Source organism: Melopsittacus undulatus, chromosome 5 (genome assembly GCF_012275295.1).
Source record: "Melopsittacus undulatus isolate bMelUnd1 chromosome 5, bMelUnd1.mat.Z, whole genome shotgun sequence".
NCBI classification, from domain to species: domain Eukaryota; kingdom Metazoa; phylum Chordata; class Aves; order Psittaciformes; family Psittaculidae; genus Melopsittacus; species Melopsittacus undulatus.
The window spans coordinates 51,803,180-51,818,515 of record NC_047531.1 but is presented as its reverse complement, the minus strand read 5'-3'; the positions used below and the strand labels follow the sequence as shown (position 1 = coordinate 51,818,515).

Here is a 15,336-nt window from a genome sequence, read left to right as displayed (position 1 = left end):
CTGGCCAAACAGTCTGGTATGTTTCTAAGTGGGCTGTTATTTTCTTTTCCTCTTCTCCCCATTAAGCCAAACCATTCTCCCCATGCAACCCAAGAGGAAGAATTTGTAAACTGACATACAACAACGTCCTTGGCTGACCAGATTACAGAGAGAGCCTAAAAATTCTCAGTACTCTTCGGTTCCAACACTTCAGCTCCTACAGTACTCAAAGCGTAGGGGCCCATCTGCTTTGTCTCCTTCACACTGCCCAATTACAGGATTTCCAGGCTCTGACAAGCTGGTGATGGCCACAGGACCTGCAGCCTGAAAAGAGAAGGACTGAAATACTGCTTTCATCAAGACTGACATATTAGAGGTAACCGCTGATTGCTTGCAAGTCTGAATTACTCAATTTTTAGTGGCTTGCATTATCATTAATGGGGTTACTTTTTCCTCTACATTGTTGAAGTGGAAGAAGCCTTTCCCTTTTGAAACATTGGCTTTCTTCAGCTCCTTATATTTCCTCTAATAGTCCCTAGGCATTTTTCTTAATATAAACCTGTGCCTCGGGTACAACACATCATAGGTAATTGTATAAGAAGAGTGTAGTATATCTAATATGACTACTGCATGACTCTGATCTGACACAAGCTCATCTTAACGCTTTCAGGATGTGATTACTACACTGCAGTCAGCACGGAGCTGCCACAGTGCTGGTGGGAAAGTGCAGAGCCTGCAACAGAAATGCAGCAAAATTGGGAAGAAGGCAGTCAAGTGTGATAAAACGTGAACAAAGGAATGGAAAGACTGAAATGGAATAATAACAGTGAATACATTCAGGAAAAATTAATGGAGAGCAAGGCTTCTACTGTAAATGCAGATACTGGAAATTCAGATACTGGCATAGAGAAGAATGTATGTAGGAAAAATGAGTTAGGAAAATAGAAGAAAAACATTAACAAATGCACCCAAAACTGTGAAAGATGTTGGACTGTGCCACTATATTCCAGTGGCAAGAGGAGGAATTACTAACTTGAGCTATTTTGCATTCCTCTCTGGGCAAATATGTAGAAAATTACAGAGGGGAAATATTATGCACTGGCCTATTGGATAACCATAAATAATTTAAAGCAACTTTTGTCTTGATTTCTACAATTCAATGGACAGCTGACTATGCCGTTTTGTAGTTTTATTATATTTATATTCTTTTTGCCAAAAAAATGTGGGTTTTTTTAAGCTAATACTCCTTTTTTTTCCTTCTTTTTCTTTTTTTTTCTTTTAACTGCTTGTGTTTGGTTGTTAAATTATCTCAAGGGGAAAAAAAATGTCATGTTCATTGCTTGACACTGATAGTATTCAGGACTGATTTCACATTAATCCTTCTCAGTTTGTCACTCACCTGTGATTAATCAAGCAGAAGCTAAGAAATAAAATTATGTTTTTTGTAAAGATGAACTAAGATATCAGTCACTGCAAAACTGTAAGTGGGGACACTAGCACAGACTGTTAGGAAGTCCAACTTGATTTAGTTACAGCTACTTCAGCGGAGTTATGCTGAGCCATATTTGCTGATAATCGGAATTTTGAGTTTCCTTGTATGCTCTTTACAGTATAGTCTATGTAAGAGTAATAACTTGGAATAACTTTGTTTTGGCCAATATCTAATTGAAAATTATGTCATTAGCTGTTGAATTGTCTCCCAAGACAAAAATATACCCAGTTATTACTTCAGATCAAGAAAAAAAAAAAGCAATATGAATAAATTTAATCTCTTACTGGATGACAATAATAATAGATTAGAAATTACGTCTGAGTTCCAGCTTCATTTTAACATTTAGGTTATTCTCCTGCTACACATTTTATGTGATTTCAAATTACAACAACATGTGAGATGTCTCAATCTTTGAGGTCCCTCACACATGCCTGGACAGAAAAATTCTATTTTTGGGCAAATGCAAATAGAGCTATAAACTCAATAATCTTCCCAGGGAAGTATGTGATCTGTATAAAACAAGATAAGCCTGTTGTCTTTAATCCCAGAGTATGTCTCTAATCAATGAAGCATCACCCTTGACCCTAGCTGAAAAGTCAAATGATACTTTCAAAAAATACATTAAAATTCATAATGCTGTAGATTACTAAGATTTTCCTATGGGGTATAGCTTGTTTGAAAAGAAGTAAAAGAAATAAATTAGGCATTTAGGCATTACATATTGCCTACAGTTCTACAGAGCTGTGAAGAAAACAAATCTGGAGTGCTGCATTGCACAGCTTCATAATGTCACAGTCAGATTTTCCCTTGTATTTACAGACTGGCTTATTTTAAAATCTGTTCAAGCATTGGAAAATCATAAACGTGCAGCTTCGCAGATCTGGACATTTCTGTGACTACAATGCATAGCTTCTGCTTATGAAGCTCTCAAATTTAGGGTCAAACTCTGCTTGATTTACTCACATTTGATTTAGGGTAAAAATGCACATGAGTGACAGAGCAGGTTTTGTCACAGTATTATATGGCTGCACAATGCCAACACTGCTTTAAACATAAAAATATGTACTAAGGTATTAATCTAGGAGGGGCAGAATATGAGAGTATCTGGTAGAACATTTCTAATAGGTGTCCCAGCATGTGCATGATTCCATAGGAAATATAACTGAATCCTGATATATGTCTGTTTTTCTTTCCTTACCGGTACTTCTGAAGGTTCTTATCAATGTAGTTGAAGCATCATTATGACTCCTCTATTAACATTACAAATTTCGCTACTCCAGTGTAAAGGAGCAGAAAGCAAAAATTTTAGCATGTCCTCTCAAATCTGCCATCCATTCCTCTCAAATCTGCCAGAGAGAATGAACTGCCCAGTTATATAACACCCTAAATCAATAGTCACCCATTGATCCATGTGAACCACACAGGCCAATCTTACAGTCAATCCTTCCTTAGCCTGTCAGAACTGAAAGAATTGGTTGGAATACTGCAGTTTCTCCAGCAATGGCCATTCTGTTAGGGTATTTAAATGAGAAAGAAACTGGATGGAACCAACACCGACAGGTGTGCATCTCAGCTCACAATAATTAGTGGAATATTTCTGTCAACTTATGTATTCTTTTTTAGTTTGTACAATACTGTTTCTGATCATAAATGTAATCAAGAATCACGCCTTTATTTTAAACCAAGACGTGAGTGCCTGTGAACCTGAAACAAGGTTGTAAGAGTATCATCAAGGCACTGTAACTCCATTGTGATGGGACGGCAGAATTGCCACTGGCATATTCATTAGCTCGTAAAGATCTTCTTTCCAGTAGTCACAGAAGGATGACTGTGACTTGTCCCACAAAAAAATGGAACACCAAAAATATCTTACTTGTCATCTATCAGTGCTATGTTCTTGTAGGCCATGACTCAACATTTGAACAGCTATGTTGACATCACCTTATAATTGGCACTGGTTGTATGTCAAATTGTAACCCCAGTAAGAAATTTCTCTATGGTTGGAAATTGCATGTGGAAAAGCAAGGGCAAAAAAACCCTTTCCCTGTCTCTCACCCTTCTTCCCAAGATGTTAACCAAGAAGAACAAGGACTTTGAGAAGTAAATGCTCTTAGATGTTCAGTATTTGCCTATATGCATAAATGCGTTGTGCTGAGAGTCAAGTGTGCGGGGTTTAGATACTGTCTATCTATCTAAAGTTCATATATATATATATATATATTATCTATTACCTTTTATTTCATTATACTATAATTCCCTAAGAACTAGAACCTTAAATAGTGATGACAGAATGAAAAAAAAAAAAAACAAAAATGGGGAGAGGCTTGGGCTATTTCTTCCCTTAAGTCTTCGGGCTTAAACAAGTCCAGAGTGCAATGTCTCCCATCCCAAAGAAGGTTTGTAGAGCTGAGAGGCCAGGTGAGAGCCTTGAACTTTGTGTGCTACAGTTCTGAAGTCTGTCCAGACTCAGATGGCTGGAGGGCTTGGAAGTATTATTCTAGATAATGCAGTCCTTTGTCACCCACGGTGGCTTTTAGTCAAGACTGTGACTTGTTTATCCTCTGTTTCATTGTCCCACCCTCCATTCAGGGCTGTTTAGAAAAGATGCATAATAAAACAGAGGAATTTGTTTGACTCTGGCTGGTCCTGCTGCCTATTGTCCACTATGGATTCAGTTTAGTTGCATGGATGAGACTTGGGGCACAATGAAAGGGAAACTCAAAATAGCTCAGGGGCTTTTTAGGAGTTGAACATTTTATTTACTAGCTAATTGCTACTGCAAATAAAATTTTCAGTAACCAAGATAACATTGGTTATATCTTTCTGCTACAAAACTTGTAGCATGCTTCTTTGGCTTAAATTGATGGATTCTGAATTTTCTAATAAGCTTTGCTCCATTGAAAACCAACTCTTTAAAAGTAGCAACATGCAAAAGCAAACCAACACTTCTTATTTTCCCTAGATGTGTGTTTAGAATCATATCTCCAAACAACCTTAGAGAAAGTTTTTGCTTTTTTTTTTGTTAGTTCAGCATAGCCAACAGTAAAGGCCTTGTTTACATTAAGCAAATGTGCAATGATGCAGCAAAATCAATTTAGTCACACTGATGCAAATCCCTCATACAGATGTAATGCCTATGTGCAAAGTAGGGCATTTCTGAATATACACAATATTTAAAATGAAGTGAAAGTGAGAGATTCTATTCTTCCCAGCTGATTCCTTAATGTGATTGATACAGATGGCCCTGAAAGTCTAAGTTGAAAGAAAGGGACTTTCTGGTCAAAAATAAGGGTTCATTAGGAGTACCATTGATTGTGAAGGAATATCATGACCTTTAGATTGCAAGTTGCAGTAGCTTAACAGATAGATGAATACTTTTAAAAACAGTCTTTGCCTTTAAACTGGGTATATTTGACCTTAAAAGTCATTGGGAAAACAAGTATGTGATTGCATAACTCAATTTTATAGTTACTTTTCAGAACAGAAGTGAAAATTAATGTATTTTTGGTCCTGGGCTGTTCTTAGTAATTTAATGTGATCTGTGGTCCGCAAGAGGGAAAACAAACCTCTGACACTCATTAAGAAAGAGAACAAAATGTACCCTACTGTAGGTATTCAGCCAAAAAACTAAGAGTGAAAAATGGTACAGCCTGTGAAGACGTTACTGAAAACCAGGTGAGGTCAGCAAGTGAGGTGACAGGAAGAATACCAGTAATGAGATGACAACCATTTTTCTTTGCAGTCTGCAGAGGCTTGGGGATTTTTTAAATTATTATTATTTCAGGTTTTGTCATTTTAATAAAAATGCTTCAGAAAATTCTGAAGTTGGAGTAAGAGTTCTGGTAATTTGGTAAATATCTCATAGATAATTTTTTGTAGGGAAGAAAACAAGCAAAAAAGATTTCAAATACTTTCTGTTGCAGGATAACATTTATTTAGTGTAGTAATAAACAAAGGACAAAAATCCAAACAAAATATTTTCATTGACAACATAGTTTTTTAATCAAATCCAGACTATGTCTCAAAAAGCTTTTCTTCACAAATTATTTAAAAATTGGAGAAAATTTCCTAATCTGAATGAGCACATTCTGAAACCTGAGAATCTTTTGTTAAATGAAATTTTGACTCTCCTTACAGCTAAAGACTAACACTAAGGAAGTGAAAAGAGATGTCACACGAGCTTCCTTTCCATATGTATTCATTTCCTATAATCAATGCTGAATTGAAAGTGACTGTTAAAGCAGTATTTTTTTCCTACCCCACCCTCCCTAAAAAATTAAAATAAGGAAGTCCCTTTTCAGGAGTGAAGTCAGGGCAGAGCCTCACCCTGGTGCATTACATTCTCCCAGTGGAGCCAGGTGCCTTGACTTCTCAACACTGTTCTGCAAGTCTCCTTGGACCTTCCCAAAAACATACATTAACAGGAGTTTGCAATGCTTCATTTTTTTCTAGCAGCACTAATGCTAACCAGAATCTGAGTAGGTAACTCTCATCAGATAAGAGACTGGGGCAAGGGAAGTGCTTAGGCAGGTAGGGAGCTAAGCACTCAATTATTACCGAATTTCAGATCTACAGGCACTATAGTCATACTCCTTACCTTATAATTCCTAAGATTACTGAGATATATCAACAGAAGCTGTGGCCCTCATTGGATAATTCTGGAGTTCCTTGAAATGAGTCTTATACCCAACAAGGTTACTTGTGCTGCTGTAGAAAGATATTTCTGGCCCTTTACATGTCAGAAAAGAAACTGAATGTGATAGATTTGGAGCTGCCCTGTGATAATTTAGGAATATGGTCTGTTGACCTGATTATCTGGATGAATGTCTGAGTCTAACTCATCAGAGGTTGGCATGCAACTGCACTCTTACATTATCGCTGGGCCAGTCTGTACTTGCAACCCTGGGATGCCCCACTTCCACTGAGTCTGAACAGACAGAGGTCACAGAGTCTTGGAACAGGGAATAGATTCAGTTTTGAACCCCAGCACCTCTACATGGACAGTCCTACCACCCTACTCATCCCTAGGAGAAACTCATGTCTCCAAAGACCCACTGGAGATTAGAGATGGGACCTGTAATTGTGTGATAAAACAACTGGATAGAGCATTGCTAAGGGATATTAACTGGGATGTGTTCATGTTTAGCCATGCTGATTTCATGTATTTGTGGAATTTTCTGTGGAAGTGAAGGTTAACCCTAAAACATACACTTTTGAAGAAAAAAGGTTTGTGAACACCACAGGTATTTTTCAGCAGTTTTTGTCTAATACTGGGCATTCAGAAGTGGCATGCTGCCTCTGCTCCTGGGCAAGCCCCTTTTCCATGAAAATGAACCCAATGGGATGCCCACAGGGTTAATTTACAAAAGCACAGTGCCTTCTCTGAACATGAAACTAATGTGAAGCTCTGCAATAGTGGTGTTATTCCATACTTTCAGTGGAGCTATATTGGGTGGGGCAAGAGAAACATTCCAGGGTAGCTGGCCCACTCCAGGGTTTTGGGCACAGCTCCATCTGTGGTGAGTTTCCATCTGAGACCAAGCTGGTCAAGTAAATCTCCTCTGGATTGTGAAAGCAGAGTGACAGCAGTCATTTGCCAAGGTACTGAAGAAATATTTGAAATATTCTTTTGCCCTATCATATAGGACAAACAAAAGTTTCTAAGAAACCATCCTCAATTTGGAAGAAAAGGTTTTTTGTGTGTGTGTGCATATGTTGGATTAGTGAAACATAGAGAACAGAAAGTTGAAATTCCTAAGAAAATAACCCAAATCAGGTTTATCTCACACTTTCATGGCTGAGAGGACAAGCAGGTTCTCTGTAACAAGCAGTCTACTATAGATTTATAGACTCTTGGTTGTGGAGTTCAAAAAGGCAGTCTTCAGGCCTAAACTGTATTCTATTTTAATTCCTAATTCAGCTACTATAGCTAGGGAGGCACAATGTTCACGCGCTTATTCCTTATCCTTATCATGCTATAAGTTTGGGGATGTAAAGTTCTCTCTCTTCATTACTGCTGGAAGGGTAAATACATGACATCTCCCTGTCTGTGAGTTCCTAATGCACTCATCTTGTCCCCACTGAACACCTTTTATATTTTATGGTTTTCACCCAACAGCAAAACCAAACATATATTAAAATATTCATTTGTCAGGAGAAGCCAGACTAGTAAATACTTTATGTTCTGGAGAAGATCCTCCTAGAGACAACTTCACGTTATTGGTAGTAAAAGTCTGGCCAAAAAGCTGCTCTACCCAGGTCTTGGATGACCACAGTGGCAAAAGCATTTTTTAATGATATAGAGTGCTGAGTCTCTCCCGCCACTTCCTTCACAGTTGCCACATAAAGGACAAAAACTGAGCTGCCTGGAACACACTGCAAGCCCTGCAGCTTTATTTTGGTCTATAGAAAAACTTTGAAAAGAGACTGTTCCATGTCGCATGGCTGTTTTAGGAGCAGGAAATGTACATGCTGATGGTTAGAGGTAATCTGGGACGGGTTGTGTTCTGTAAGGCTGAATGACTGACTACTAGAAAATCTAGAAATACAGGGAGGAGACTAACTGAACCAAAGATAAAAGGAAAAAATCAGAGCCAGCAAATAAATTCTGAGTACAAAGAGCTCCTAGCTATGAGCCCTCCACTGAGAAGTTCTGCTGGGCTGTTGTCAGCCGTTTCCTTCTGCAGTTCAAGTTTCTGAATAACTTTTTGTAGAGAATGTTGCAGGAATCCAGATTACAAATGGCAAAAATCTAGACTGTGGCCACAAAGTGCATATCTGAACAGAAGGCGAAATGCTGGAGGAATAATACTGCTTTAATTGGGATTTAATAAAATTCACATACTGTGAACAGCTCTTATGCTCTTCTGTGAGTGTTGAAAAGGGAAAAAGAGATGAAGTAATCTCAAGTTCTAGTCATTTTCTGTAGCCAGTCAACATGATTTCCATGCTTTCTAAACTGTCTCTATCAGTTTATCACCATCGTCATTCTTTCTCTATTGGTTTGCTGCATCCCAGTCAAACACTGGAGAACCCAACAAATCTTCTTCTGACAGAAACTAGACAAAACTGGCTCCTGTTTTCAGACTGAAGGCAGTGCAGCAAGTACTGCCATATGGTGAGTTTGTCTACATTGCCTTTTACAAGCAGCACCAAACCAGCTTTGCCTGGGGTCCCTGTTGGCCACATACCTTGTAGATGTGGTCCCAAGCAGCGCACCCAGGTGAGCATAACGGATGCAGCATCCTTCATTGATTGTTTCCGCATTTTGTCTGAGCAATGCATGTACACTTAAAATCTTTTTTCTTCACTCTCTTCATGCACTGAGCAACTGGTTATCTCAAGCTTATTTCTGTTCCTCCTCATGGTTTTTGCTCCTGTCCTGAGTAATCCTAATACAATGCCACCACTAGGAGGAGGGAGAGCAGGGCTTTATTTACTCTCAAATTCAAATGATGCAAACTCAAAACATTTATTTTAAACCAAATGCTGTTCAGATGCCACGTGACTACATATTTTACAGCACAGTTCGAGTGAGCTTTCCAAACATCCCAAGCAAACAAATTTTTCAGGAAACATATCATTTTGCTAATCTCTGGGATACTTGTGGGGATCATAATTTTCAACAGTGTCTGCTCAGATCTTTTGCAGGATGATCTTCATAGCCTTAGAGAATATCTCTGTTTTCCTGTGTTGACATCTATCGAAGAGATAGCTCATACTACTTAAAGAAGCCATCTAGTTTGATGATCTTATTACTTGCTATCATTCCTCACAAATAAATCATTCACTGACTTTTTTGTTTGCTATTAAAAGTAATCAGACATACTTCAGTTATCGCCTATACCCTGACAGACCCATTCTAATGGCATATTTGATGCTTTTTCACCTTAAGGAATCTGTACTGTTCTCCTGAGCTTTAACTCCTCAATCCATTTCATCATTAAACACTTACACTGCTCTCAGCATGTTAGCTCCTGTCACAAGGAATTATTAGAACATCACTGTACGATGTTGGATAGCCAAGGCAGTGTGCAGGGGATTAGAGGAAGCGTACGATGTAACTCTACCCTATGAGCTGGTGATTCTTAGCAAAGGGAGAGAGGAAGCTGGGCTGAGAGGCAGAAGGTGTGCTTCAGGCAACTGCTTCTGGTGACATTTTTTCCCCTATATTTTAGCAGGTCATGGGTTGAGAAGGCATGACTTGTACCCTCTGTTGATATTCTTAAGCAGGGAATGATACTTATTTCTTTAATGGTTCCTCATTGTAAAGTCAAATCTGCTTCTCTCCCTGAAACAACTTGTAGTATTGTTCTCCTGTTATGATGGTAAATTATGGATGTGAGACATGCTGAATCATGACAACACTGTATGCAGTTCTATGCACTGACAAAATTTGTCATGAAAGGCTTTTCTGTGCTCCTATTTATTATGGGTCTGACGTTAGGATCTTGATGGGAATGCAAGGCCGTGGGAAGCACACTGGCTCTGGGATTTTAAACACAGGTATCTGGAATATTCTCAGGAGCTCAGACCAGTTTATGATTTACCTGTGACCAACATGTAAGCAGTGCTTCATGTCTGCACACATACTTAAGTTACAAGTGTTAAATCTCTTTTTGATGCAGCCCAGGACACGGTTGGCTTTCTGGGCTGTGAGCGCACACTGAAGCTGTTTCATGTTCATTTTCTCATCGACCAACACCCCCAAGTCCTTTTACTCAGGGCTGTTCTGAATCTCTTCTCTGCCCAACCTGTAGCTGTGCCTGGGATTGCTCCGACCCAGGTGCAGGACCTTGAACTTGGCTTGGTGAACTTTGTAAGGTTGGCATTGGCCACCTCTCAAGTGTGTCCAGATCCCTCTGGATCCCATCCCTTCCCTCCAGCATGTCAAGCCATTATTTGGGCAGGGTTTGAGAGGCCCACGGGCTCCACTCGTCAGCGCCACATGCGTGCGTCCTGCACCGGCTCCCTTCCCGCGCTACACGCCGCCATGGGGAGAGGGCGGTGCCTACAGGGAGGTGGGGCCTATGAGGGCGGGGCCCTCGGGGCGGGGCTTCCGCCGGCCTTCGGCCCGGTTCCTGCGGGGAAGGGGCGGGGCGGGAGGAGCGCTCGCAGCACGCAGCAGTGGAGGCGTGGCCTCCAAGGGGGCGTGGCGCGGAGGGGCGGAGAGGGGCAGCCACCGCGGGCGGGGCGGGGCGCAGCGGGGCGAGGGGCGGGCACGGGCCGCCGTTGGGCAGCGTCTGCCCGGGGCAGGCACACAAACACCGCGGGCTGCGCGGGGCGGGGGCTGGGGTGTTCGGGACCGAGCGAGCAGGGTAAGCGGCAGGAGCAGCGGGGCCGCCACGCCTCCCTTCAGGACTCCGGCAGCGGCGGCCGGCGCAGGACAATGGAAGAGGCGGCGGCGACGGTAGCGGGCGCGGCGGGGGGGCCTTGCCCTGCGGATCGCACGGGAGCGGCGGCGCTGAGCGGGGAAAACGAGGCCGAGAGCCGGCAAGGTCCGGCGGAGCGCGGCGGGGAGGTGGCCCCGCTCAACCTGTTGGACACTTGCGGCGTGTGCGGACAGCCCATCCAGAGCCGGCGACCCAAGCTGCTGCCCTGCCTCCACTCGGTCTGCCTCCGCTGCCTGCCGAAGCCCGAACGCTACCTCATGCTTCCCCCCGCTATCCCCTTCTCGACCGTCGGCACCCCGAAGGAGCCGCAGCCGCCGGTGCCCTCCTCTTCGTCCGTCTCCTCGCCAGCGTCAGCCGTGCACTGCACTCCCGGTAAGTCGCCCTTTCGCTGCCGTCACCCAAAGTTGGGTGTGCTGTCTCACTCCCTTCCGCTGGAGCCGTGTGTGTCGCGATAGACGCGGGGGTGGGAGCTGTTGCGACGGGACCTTGGGAAGCAGCGGGTGCAATGGCGGGGTGCAGGTGCCCGGCCGCGGGGCTGCTGGCGCATGGAGCTGTCAGTGCTCGGGGCGGGCTGTGCTCACCGGCGCCAAGGCTCTGTGTTGTGTGTGTTTTGGGTTTTAATTGTTTGTGTTTAAATTTCCCACCTCGGAAGGGACGGCGGTAATTGCACTTCCCAGGACCTCTCTCTGCTAAGCAGAGCGGAGAGGCGGGAGCAGTTTCTCTTCTCCCCCCCGCAGGATCGCGGGTACGGGGCCACTTCCCTCTGTGTGTGTTGGGGTGTTGCACCTAGAACGGGTTTGCTTTTGCCCTGCGGCTGGCGGGAAACTTGAATTCGGGGTGATGAGGTAGGAAAACGTAGCGAGGGAATAGGTTTGAGTCCTGTTTGGTGGCGGGGGAGAAGGGAGATGGGGGGGGGGGGGGATCCGGCAGATGACACCCTCTTCACACGGGGCTCAGGCGGGAGGGTCGGAGCGCCGGGGCCGTACCGAGTGCGGGCGGGCACGAATACTTGTGCACGTGATGGGCAGTCTGGATGGCCGGATCTGGTCACGCATTAGTGTGTAAATTACGTGCTTGACTGTGGCGCTGAAGGGAGAATGCCGCGAGGAAGTTTTGGTACTAACAGCTACAGGCATGCCATGGCAGTATGTTTACGGTACATCTTTCACAGCAAGATGCATTTTTATAAACTCCTGCAATCAGAAAGTATTTTCCTAATGTTTTTCTTAGCTCTAGTGGGTTGCTTAATTTTGTAAAAGGCAACTTCATCTTAGGAAAAGGTGCAGACAAGCATCCTCTAGTGGAAATAGGTGAGGATCCTGGAGAAATTGAATAGGAAAGAAGTGTGATGGAAGCTGAGTTTCTCCAGGTGTCAGTGGAGGTTGTGCTTATTGGGATGTGTAATAGGGGCTCGATTGAAAGCTCATCATGAAGAAAGAAGTAGTAACTCCAGGTTGGCTATTCTCAATTGAATATTGGCTGTTGTCCTTGAAGTACACTTAAGAAACCTTTGCCATCCTGCCAGCAGTTCTGAACAGAAAGATTACGACATGAATATGCAGAATGCTTGCAGCAATTCATAAAGGAACACCGTCATGAGAGAAAGGAATATTTGGGACAACTGGACCAGAGACAACCTTGCTTCAGAATATCTGAGAAAGCCCCGAGTATGCTATTAACAGGATACGCTAAGCCTCATCATCTGTGTTAAGTGTATTCATTCAGTCTTTAATTTTAGCATGTGATTTGTATAGTAGTCAGACTGCCTAGTCAGAAGTTCCAGAGTGGGAAAATCTGTGAGCCCAAAGCTCCGGTATTTTTAAGCTTGGTTGATCCAGGAGGTGTTATTCCTTGTACATCTACAAGCAGAACCATAAAGTTCTGCATGAGAGGAACAGAAGCAGCACAAGCTTTGGTGTATGATGGGATATTTCAAGACGAGATACTTGGAAGTGAGAAAGAGGGCAGAGATGTAGCTAACTTAGGTGTTGCAACATAGGCTTAGGAACAGCATAATCATTGTCCTACAAGTTTTGAGGTCATGAACACCATAGCTCAATTCCCAGATGTTTGGTTTAAATATAGCAGAAATAAGGCTCTCTACTTGAGTAAGAAATAAGATGCATCATAAGAATGAAAAGATTAGTGCTATTTGAACATCTACTTGAAGTGAAAAATGATAGACAAAATAATGAATAGCAACAGTAAATGTGGGGCCTAAGCCTGGTGGCCCTGTATGAATGATGGATACAGTACATATTCCTCCTCCTACAAATTTACAGACATACTATTGTTTGGTGATGTTATTTTTACCCGGTTGACTTTTCTTCCAAGTTATTTTCATGCTTCTATGCTACCATTCATTGGCCAATAGGAAGAAACTTGTGTAGATCTCACTCTCTCTGATGCATTACATCTTCTCCAGGTTTTTAGCCCATTTAAAATTATAATGGCTGTACATTAGCAAGCTTAAGTCCTAACCTGATGATGTGCATAGGCTGCTGTTTTCCAACTGATATTAAAAAGTTCTGAGCTTAAGTTATAATTGTTTGTTTTTTTTTTTAAAAAAAAAAAAAAAACAACCCCAAGTGTCAGTCCTTGGAGCTGATTTTGATTATATTGAGGAAAAATGTTATGGTCAGAGTAGTTCTTAAATTCTCAGAAAATGAAAGGAAATACAAAGCAGTGCAAATCTGTCACCCCTTCTGCTAATACATTGAGCAAAATCTTTCTGTGGAGTGACTTGAAGATTTAAACTGAAGAGTAGAAGCTTAGAAAGTTGGATAGTAAATGTCCCTCATAATTATGAGATTACTGTGACTAAACTGAAGAAATTAACAGCAAGGAAGCTGTTTGTGCTGGAAGGAATGTCCTAGGTAAGGAAGATAATAGAACTACAAACTATGAAAAGATACCAAAAGATAAGCAGACTGCTTGTGTACATGTGCTGTGCAGTAACATGTTACACAAAGAAGCCTGAAGAAGGAGTGGTAGAAGGGAGTCTGGCTTGGACAAAGGAGACGATGTGATTTGTGACTCGGAGAAATCTCCAGGAACTCTCCAAAAAACTTTGAGAAGCAGGTATTCTTTATCGCGGTGCCTGGAGTCACGGGGGATAGCTCCTCCTAGCGTGTCTCATCCGAGCATCAACCAGGCTGTGATTACATTGTCCTTAAACATACATATTCATTAGATCACATACATATTCATTGAGTTACTTATACATTACATCATGCTTCTAGAGAATTCCTCCCGCATACACACTAAAATGTGGTAGTGGGCTTTGGGACCCTTAGTGGTTATTTCTTCATCGTCTTCCTCTTCATCACTTTTAGGATCCTTGTCATGTCAGTAACCACCAGGCTGGTTCTGGCCAGTTCTTATCCAGTGCTTATCTTAGTCATTTCGTTATCTCTATAGTTGCTAACAAAGCCTAACTTCCTTGAAGGTACTTATTTACAACCCCATTCTTCAATCAAACCCCATTCTTCACTTGAAAAGTGCTTCACTAGGCTGGCCTCCAGAAGGAGCATTGTGCTAATACCCAAGTGAGTTGAGAAACAGTTAACCAAAGAAGAACTGAGATTCAAGTATGTTCTGGATATACTTTTTGTCTTCAGAGAAGTGTTCCCAGGCAGAAATGGTCCTTCACTTTACTGGAATAATTCATACCTTCAACTTCCAAGATACAGACAAGCTTACCTTGGAGTAATGTTGGCTTGCTTCCTGTAAATATGCTAACAACTGAGTGCTGTGAAAAAAATGTTCAAACATAAAGGTCTAGAATGGGTTAACAATTCTAATGTTGCTTTCTTGAAGTTTAGCATGGATAATGGCAAAGACAGATGTCAAGGCATGCAAAAGAGTTTGCTGCAGTGGATGTTAATCAGTATTTCTCCTGCAAAGGTACAATGGTGGCAAGGCCAGTTGACATGGATATACATTACACTGCCACGTGCATTCATATAGAAAAGGAATCCTGGAGTTTCTGATCTCTGTACCATTTCTAAAGTTTAAGATGTTGCAGAATCAGCTGTGTGTCAGACTTCAGTGGTCTTAGCTAGCACTGAAAAACTCACAGCTTGTTTTCTCAATGTCCCGTGGCAGCTTATTTGATATGATTTTTTTGTTGTTGCTGTTGCATTGCCAAAAACCAGGCTGCCAGGTACAGAACATTACAACCTATGGGGAGTGCCGCAAATGTAGGTCTGTAATTGTGATACTAGCTTGTGAGCAAGTGTTCAAGGCCAGGCTAGACAGAGCCTTGGGCAACATGGTCTAGTGTGAGGTGTCCTTGCCCATGGAACTAGATGTCTTTTCCAACCCAAACTGTTCTATGATTCTATGACTCTGCAACTAAATAACTTGGCTAATTTCATGTGTGCTTTCTTTTTTTGTCTCTCAAATGGACATTATGTACTACTTAATTGTGGGAGCTGTAACTGGTGCATGCAAGAAGGCTGTTATTAGGAA

The 15,336-nt window shown here is 42.1% G+C and overlaps 1 protein-coding gene across 1 annotated transcript in view; it reads left to right on the top strand.

Annotated features, from left to right (window-relative positions):
* The first annotated feature begins 10,859 nt into the window (after window positions 1-10,859).
* The window catches only part of TRIM24 (tripartite motif containing 24), a 67,170-nt gene continuing 62,693 nt past the window's right edge, over window positions 10,860-15,336 (top strand). The window contains exon 1 of the mRNA XM_031051220.2: window positions 10,860-11,235. Coding sequence (XP_030907080.1) covers window positions 10,860-11,235 — 376 coding nt within the window. The remainder of the gene's footprint in view (window positions 11,236-15,336) is intronic.